This window comes from Carica papaya, chromosome 1 (genome assembly GCF_054855325.1).
Source record: "Carica papaya isolate Zhongbai chromosome 1, ASM5485532v1, whole genome shotgun sequence".
Lineage (NCBI taxonomy): Eukaryota > Viridiplantae > Streptophyta > Magnoliopsida > Brassicales > Caricaceae > Carica > Carica papaya.
In genome coordinates this window covers 3,314,686-3,323,642 of record NC_142309.1, presented here as the reverse complement: position 1 = coordinate 3,323,642, position 8,957 = coordinate 3,314,686, and the positions used below count along the sequence as shown (strand labels likewise).

Sequence of the window (8,957 nt, the reverse complement as noted above, 5' to 3'; positions counted from 1 at the left end):
CGCACGAAGGGTACTATATTTCCTATCATCTAATTCAAATCAATTACATACGTAATTATGATTAGAAAGTTAATTAAAGTGCAAAATAGTAATTTTATTTAAGATTATATGCCATAAATTGATGTAAAAAAAATATTAAAATAGACAAATAATAAAAAAAAATATATATATTAAATTTCATCAAATGTATTTTTTATCATGATCTTCAATTTTCTTATAAATTCACATTATTTTTTTTAAGTGTTAGTATTAAATTAAATTAAAAATAGACCCTTTGTGAGATATAATTGTTATATTTATTTAAAATATTTAAAAAAATTTAAAATTTAATATTTAATATTGTATGATTTACCTAAGGAACAAAAATTAATTTTATATCATAAATTCAAATCAAACAAAAATTATCAAATAGATTAACTAAATCTTTCAACCGTCACACGTTTGGTATTTAATTAAGAAATATATTCTTTATATTTTTTAATATATTAATAATTGAGTGTAATATAAAAAGTTAAATGGTAAAATAATTTAATTATTATAAACATTTTAATAATTAGTTAGAAAAGTAATTATTTAACAATTTAAATTTATAAAATTAATATAGTATAATAATAGACTTTAAATTAATGTATAAATACAATTTTATTCCATGTTTGGATAAGATCTACTTTTGTTTTTTGCCTAAGGAATGGAGACAATTAGGATTCCCATTTCGAAAGGTTTTCACATGAGGTCAAAGTTTATCACCTCGTGATGAATCATGTCATATATATATATATATATACATATATATATATATAACATGGGTTGGCACCATTCAATACTATTTTCAAGAGTAAATTTTTAGAAATTTGTGCGAAATTTTATTTTTGAAATTTATATTTGATTTGATTTGATTTTTAAATAATGTATTTGTCATTGAAATTTTTTATTTAAAAAAAACATGAAATTAATAAAATAACAATTAAATTTGAATTTCATATAAATTTTTGTAAATAACATAATCTTTTTATCATTTCATGCAAGGTTTTAGTTATTTAATTATTTTTTACAAGTGTGTAAGTTGTAAACAAGATTCTAATAATTTTTTTAAATTTTTTAAATATAATTTTCGTTATTCTATTTTTATCTATTTATTTTGTTAAATATAACCATTTAAGATAATTAAGCCAAAATTTTGATAATTAATAGAAAATTAAGACCTCCAATTTCAAGTTATTTTCTTTTAATCTAATTGAATAATGTGCTAATTGACTTTTTTTTTTTGCCATAATTCAACAAACAAAAAGAATGTCAATTTGGTCTAATTGAATAATTTTCATACAATTTTTTCAAATAAAAAATAAATTTCTACACATATATTTATATCATTATCATCTAATTTGGTCATAATTCCCTAAGCTTGAGGTCTCCATCAACAACCAAATTTCTTAAATTCTTATTATTTAATTGTATTTTAGTTAATTTATTTTCATTATCGAAATAATGGGCCAAATAAAGTTTATTTAAAATTTTTGAAGAACTAAAGTTTGCATCCGAAATTCATTTAATCCGAACTATTCGAATTCAATATGATATTAACTTTTTTTTTTTTAAATATGAGTTTGAATTCGAGTTAACATAAAAAAAAAAAGATAGGTTTAAGTTTAATATTTTAAAAATCATTCGAACTCAAATTGTAAAATTTAATTAAGGATGAATAATTTGAATATAAACTCATTTAATCTGATTTATTCGAACCCAATTTAATAAATATATTAATTATTAAAATAAATTTGAAAAAAAATTACACTCATACTTACATTTTAGTAAATTTAAATAATTAAATATCCATTCATAAATTATGAACTTGTGACCCACACATCCACATTTTAGGCCCATGAACTGAATTTCAATATACGGGCCTTAGTAGGCCGACTGCTTCGTTTTCATCGGCCCATCTAATGACACGTAAGCCCATCTAAGGGGCTCAGGTGATCCGTACCGCACAGGATCTCTACTCCTTGTTCTTATAGCATCTAAAACACTCCAACCCCGACATCTCCTTTTCCCTGGAACTCGCGTAAAGAGCGGCAACCAAATCTGAAGCTCTCTGCTTCAGGAATTTTGTTCTTTCATGTCTCACCGATGACACAGTAGCGGAACCCTGAACTGTCCCCGGTCCGGGTAGTTCTCGCACTCGGGTATAGAAAAATGAAGCAAAAAGACAAGCAATTTCGCACTGCGAAGCTGCTGACTTACTCTCTAATCGGACTCATCGTGTTTCTCGGATTGGCTTGTCTGTACTACGGATCCTCGTTCGCTCCAGGTGTGAGGAGATCCGATGAGGAACTTCACGGGTACGATGGGTCCGACCCGATTATCAGCCGCGGTTTGCGGGAGGGAGAATTTGGTAACGCCGGAGTACCCAAGAGTTTTCCTGTACGCTTCCTTGTTTGGCTTACTGTTTTCTTTTTTTAATGGAGCTCGATAGGAGTGTGATTTAGGATTCACTATTGTTTTAATGGGGTAAATTTGACTGGTTATCAGTTAGTAATGCTTGTGATTAAGTAACTTCATATTCAGTTTTGTGGAGCATAAACTTAATATGTTGATAATTCAGTAGGTTATATATATATATGCATATATATAAATATATATATATTGCGTGTATATGAATTTATATATGTACAAATTTATGATGCAGGTCAGTGCAAGAACCTGAAATTAATTGCCATATATGTGTTTATATATAAACAGATATATGCTAAATTTCTTACATTGGGTTTTAGATTTGATGGAGATCATGCCCATGTGGAGGAACCTGCATTAAATATGTATATGTATCTATTATGTATGCACATTTCTTATCCTGGGTTTTAGATCTGATGAGGATTATATCCATGTGTGAGAACCTGCATTGAATGGAGTCTTCAGTTCTGTGAATCGACTTTTTTTATCGAAAATTAATTTTCTTATTCAAGATTTTGGTTATTGGAAATAATAGGTTTGCATGATCGTTACAGGTGTGTGACATGAAATATTCAGAGTTAATACCTTGTTTAGATAGAAACCTTATGTACCAATTAAAGCTGAAGCTCAATTTGACATTGATGGAGCACTATGAACGGCATTGTCCACCTCCAGACCGTCGCTACAATTGTCTGATTCCACCACCGAATGAGTACAAGGTTGTTTACCAATCTTTTTTAATTGAGTCTGTCTTATCTCGGCTTCAGTTAGTTTTGATGCCAACAAATTTTTCTTCTAGAATTTCAGATCCCAATAAAATGGCCTGCTAGTAGAGATGAAGTGTGGAAGGCAAATATACCCCATACGCACCTTGCACAAGAGAAGTCAGATCAGAATTGGATGGTAGTGAATGGGGATAAAATAAATTTTCCGGGAGGAGGAACTCATTTTCATTACGGAGCTGATAAATACATTATTGCTCTTGCTCAGGTATATGTTCCTTAATCTATTCTTTACGTCTATTTGTTTTATTGTTGGTAAGTACATTGTTTCATTGGTTGACTTAAGTAAGGAAAAGGCGAAACAATGTGTTATTGTTTATGATTTGTTAGGTATTGCTTCAATAGACAAATTGAGCATCATTTTGTAATTGAGATAAGTTTCTTTGGATATTTGTTTATTGCCACAGATGCTAAAATTTCCGGGAGATAAACTCCACAATGGTGGGAAAATCCGAAATGTTCTTGATGTGGGTTGTGGGGTTGCTAGTTTCGGAGCATATCTTCTTCCCCTCAACATTATAGCCATGTCTCTTGCGCCTAACGATGTACATGAGAATCAAATACAATTTGCTCTAGAGAGGGGGATCCCATCAACTCTTGGCGTCCTTGGAACAAAACGACTTCCCTACCCAAGTAGATCATTTGAACTTGCTCATTGTTCACGATGTCGGATAGATTGGCTCCAAAGAGACGGAATCCTCCTATTAGAACTTGACAGATTACTAAGACCAGGAGGTTATTTTGTGTACTCATCTCCCGAAGCATATGCACATGATCCTGAAAATCGGAGGATAGGGAATGCTATGCATGACCTTCTCAAAAGAATGTGCTGGAGAGTTGTTGTGAAGAGAGACCAGACTGTAATATGGGCAAAGCCTCTCTCCAACAGCTGTTACTTGAAGAGAGATCCTGGCACAAACCCTCCCTTGTGTGATTCTGATGATGACCCAGATACAACTTGGAATGTGCTGATGAAAGCCTGCATTTCACCATATTCAGCAAGTAAGTTCTCATGGCACACGCTTGTATTTGATTGACAGATATGAGGTAAATTGTGATCCATTTTGTGTCGGTGGTATCATTGTATTTATTTTGGTAACATGGCATGTATATATATTAGGTACATCAATTTTGCACTGAAATATTTTGGTTTTTTTAATGTAATGACAATAGGTCACAGTCAAATGTGAGAAACAATTAATGGTTTGCTCTCGATCTCAATGCTTGTGGACAATATATAGTAGCATTCAGCTTGAGATTTGATGATTCCTCTTTTTTGCGCAGATGCCACCCCAATCGTACATATGATACTCAGAAGAGTTCTATTTTCTAAAACTACCCTTTCCATATTCATTTTTTTAATCCTTTTCTTCTTTCATTGGTATGGCCAGAAACAATGACAACCATGGTATTGGGCCCCTGTTTTTCTCTATCTTGATCTGTTTTCTGATCTGCTGCTCTATTTTCCTCTGATTTAGCCCTTGTTGCTTTTCTTTTCTGGATTGTTTTCCGCTGCGTTTATTTAATTATATTAAATAATTAATAGCACTATTTTCCAATGGTGGCCTAGAGAAATTCCTGGCTATGATGATGAACCTCCATTTAAACATAATTCAACGTATCATCATAGCTTTTGTTGATTGTGTATAGTGATATTTATATCGGAGTTCAGTATTCTGTTTGTTTTGGAAATACTAATGCCATAATTTCAGCCTTTCTGATAACTTGAAACATAACACTGTTGCTAAAAATGCTTCTTTGACTTTTACCCTTTTTTTCTTATCATTTGCTACTTCTTTGATTTGACAATATAGGGATGCACAAAGAAAGATGGAGTGGATTAGTTCCTTGGCCACAGAGGCTAACGACTCCGCCTCCTCGCCTGGAAGATATTGGTGTCAGTCCCGAGGAATTCCACGAGGACACTGTAAGCTTCTGAAATTGCAAACAACTACTTCATGTATAGAGTATATTCTTTTACTCATCAAATATCATTTCCATGCAGAGCATATGGAATTTTAGAGTGGCTGAATACTGGAAGCAGATGAAATCAGTAGTACAGAAAAACTCAATCAGAAATGTCTTGGATATGAACTCGAACCTCGGAGGCTTCGCTGCTGCTCTCAAAGATAATGATGTCTGGGTGATGAATGTTGCTCCTGTCAACATGTCTTCCAGATTGAAGATTGTTTATGATAGAGGATTAATTGGAACTGTTCATGATTGGTATGCAATTTTTAACCTTGCAACTGCTCATTCTTTACGCAATTAATAACTCCCCTGGTTTCAGAAGAAACTTGAAATGCTCTTTCGTTACACGTTTTATTGTTAACGTGCAAATACTGTTTGTGGATACTGTGTCATTTTCCTAAATGTTGTATGGTTACAATTTGTTTTGTAGGTGCGAGGCATTTTCCACATACCCTCGAACATTTGATCTTCTTCATGCATGGACTGTGTTTTCCGAGATTGAGGAGCGTGGCTGCAGTGCAGAGGACCTCCTAATCGAAATGGATCGGATACTAAGGCCGCATGGATTTGTTATCATACGAGACAAATCCTCGGTGCTAGGTCATATCCAGAAATTATTGTCTGCATTGAGGTGGGATGGCTGGTTATCAGAAGTTGAACCAAGATCAGATGCTCTTTCAACAAGTGAAGAAAGAGTTTTAATTGCCAGAAAGAAGTTGTGGCATGAAGAGATCTTGACGATGTGAATTTCTTTCAGACGAGCAGGTATGTACAATCAGATGAATTGCATGATGAAGGATTTGGCTGGTGCATGAAAGCTCCTGGAAATAGAGTTTAGTTTATCATCCTTGTTGGTTAAATTGGGTAGGTAGAGAAATAGGGGAAGTCTAGTTTGATTAGTCATTTTGGGGAACCCACATTGTAATACAAGTTTTGTTTTTATTTGAATTGTGAGTAAGTATTGTATTAGTTATGAAAATATATATATGTATTAGTTTATGGTACTTTTAAAGCTTTTGAACACGTATGATACTATGAAGCTTGTTAAATTTATTTTTCTTAACTACACTGTAATATATGTTAATTTTACACTAGACAAAAGTTGAAACTAAGATCTTTTATCTTCCATCAAAATTTTTGGAACCCTCTGTGGAGACAAAGTGTTGATTTGGAAACCAGATAGAGTGTATCTAACATTAGATGTATATAATTTATATACATTGTATAATGTATTGTGTTTTACATTAGATGCATGTATGTATAAATAAATAATTTGTATGTACTGTATAATATCTTAATTATACATTAATATACATTGTGTATGTAATGTATTTAGTAAGAACTAGAGTTATATATATATCTTATCAAAAAAATAATTATATTAATTATATATATATATCTTACTTTTAATTAAAAAATAATAATAATTAACTAACTATTTTTTAAGCTCCTCAATTGAGTAATAACTTCTTATATTTTTATTTAATAAATTTAATTAACTATTTTTTAATATCTATTCAAAATTAACATAATAAATAAATTTTTATTAATCCTTTGTAAAAATAACTATTTAGTTTTTTACAATTAATATTTTATCTAAATAAATAATTATTTATTTTTAATTAAAAATTATTCACTTTAAATAATGTAACATCCACCTAATTTTTTTTATTTTTTATTAATAAATAAATTTTTTAATTATTTAATTTATTTTATTATATTTTGTTTTATTTTAATTTAATAGAAAAAATTGAGTAAATTGATAAAGGATTAAATAGAAAATAATTTTGAGAAAAATAAGTAAAAATTTGGGTTCTAAGGGTTTTTTTGAAAGAAAAATAAAAAATTAGGGGTCAAAACGTAATTTAAAAAAATTGCGCCACGTCAGACATTCAGTCAGCAGCCCCGACCAATCAGAACGTGCCAAGTGGCAGAGGCGCTAACGTTGGAAGCCACGCGGGGGGAGTCACATGGGCGATCCGCGTGTGCGTGATTGGATGACTGAGGTTCATTTCTGCGTGTACCGACGGCCCAGAGTGAATCGCGCACGGACGATCCAGATTGGATCGCGATGAACGACCCAGATTCACTTTCTATTTTGTCGCGATCGGACGGGTCAGATCAAAAGCGACAGACGGTCCAGATCAAAAGCGGATGGGTATAAAGAACCCAATCTGCACCCAAACCCTAACCCTAGCCGCCAGAACTCCTCGCCGGAGAAGACAACCCAACCGCCGGGGAGCCGACCGCCGCCACCAGCCGCCGCATCGGAATCCTTTCCGACCGCCAAAAAAGATAAAAAAATTTTTTTACACGAAATTCAATTTTAAACCCATTCATGACCAAATCCGAGTGAAAGAACCGGCCAATTAGCCGAAAAACACCGATGAAACCCGGCACCGCCGCCACGGATAATTTTACAAACCGCCTCCGATGAGGCCTTTCCCGATTCCTATTTCGTATAATTTTTTTACCGTTGTGATCACCGTTTTCTTCTCTACAAGTTTACCGAAGTGAAACACCCAACCTCAACATGAGCTGGAGGAGCCACCGCACCAGAGAGCTCCGCTGCTGGTGAGTTTTGGTTTTTCGCATTTTTTCGGTCTATCAAGGCTCTTTAGCGTGTGTGCTCGCAGGAATCGATGTAAAATCGATCAAATTCGGTCGAAACGGTCGACCTGAGGAGGATCGCCGCCATGCCGGATTTTCAAAATTGATCGATTAGCCCCTGTGACTGATTTTGGGTTTATTGGGATATTTGTAGGTATTATAAGCGCGTTTCAGTTTTCGGAGAAAAATTAAGGGAACCCAAGGACCACCCGTAGGCGCAGTAAACTATTTAACTTTTCGACGTCTAATCAAGTAATGACCCCTCACCCTATTTCCTATCATAGAATTGAAGTTTGAATAAATAGTAATACGGTATTTTGTACAAATTAAATATATGTGCATAATTAATTACGGATTGCTAATGGAGCCCGAACCGGACATCATTCTCTGTTGGTTTATTTTACAGTCTAAAAGTATGATGGTATCTGGTTTATCTATTTTATGGTTTAAATGCATGTATTATTACCTTACCTTACCACTGTTTAATTTTAGAATTTGAGACATGATTGCATTACCAGATGCATGTTTATTTGTTTATGTGATTATATTTAATTTGATAATGGAGACTAAGGAGAAACATAAAAGAGGTGTGATCAAATAAATAGATAGAATGACAGCCTTACTAGATTGGGAGATGGTGAACAGACTGGGTACATAGGGAACCCTACCGTGAACGTTGTCTCATACCAAACGGGGTATGGAAACTTGATAATTTGGCGCTCATACCAGACGGGGTATGAGGATGACCCGCTGCACCTTCATATCGGACGGGGTATTGAAGTTTAATGTCTTGGAGCTCATACCGGACAAGGTATGAGGACGGCCCTGTAATTGAGATTGTTAAGGAAAAATATTCACGTGTAGCAGGGATACCCCTATGAACTCTTATGAATACTAGTAGGCTGGTGAAATAAGAAATGGTTATGATTTAGTTTATTGTTAATGAATATAAATTTATGATATGTTCTATGTTGCTGATTGTTCATGAAGTTATTATCTGTATGATATTATTGTCTCTATAGGTTATTTTCATAAATTCCACAATATTAAGTGAACGGTAAATGATTTTATGATTGATAAACGAATTTGCTAAATTTAGTGCTCCATTAGTTGTTTTGATTTTCTACCAACCTTTATTTCTGT

At 33.0% G+C, this 8,957-nt stretch overlaps 1 protein-coding gene across 1 annotated transcript; it reads left to right on the top strand.

Annotated features, from left to right (window-relative positions):
- Positions 1-2,023: 2,023 nt before the first annotated feature.
- On the top strand, positions 2,024-6,267 carry LOC110808988 (S-adenosyl-L-methionine-dependent methyltransferases superfamily protein). The gene is made up of 7 exons (XM_022034682.2): positions 2,024-2,421; positions 3,006-3,170; positions 3,259-3,441; positions 3,641-4,235; positions 5,048-5,160; positions 5,239-5,459; positions 5,635-6,267. The coding sequence occupies exons 1-7, from the start codon at positions 2,194-2,196 to the stop codon at positions 5,948-5,950; spliced, it is 1,821 nt and encodes a 606-aa protein (XP_021890374.2). The 5' UTR covers positions 2,024-2,193; the 3' UTR covers positions 5,951-6,267.
- The last annotated feature ends 2,690 nt before the right edge of the window (positions 6,268-8,957 follow it).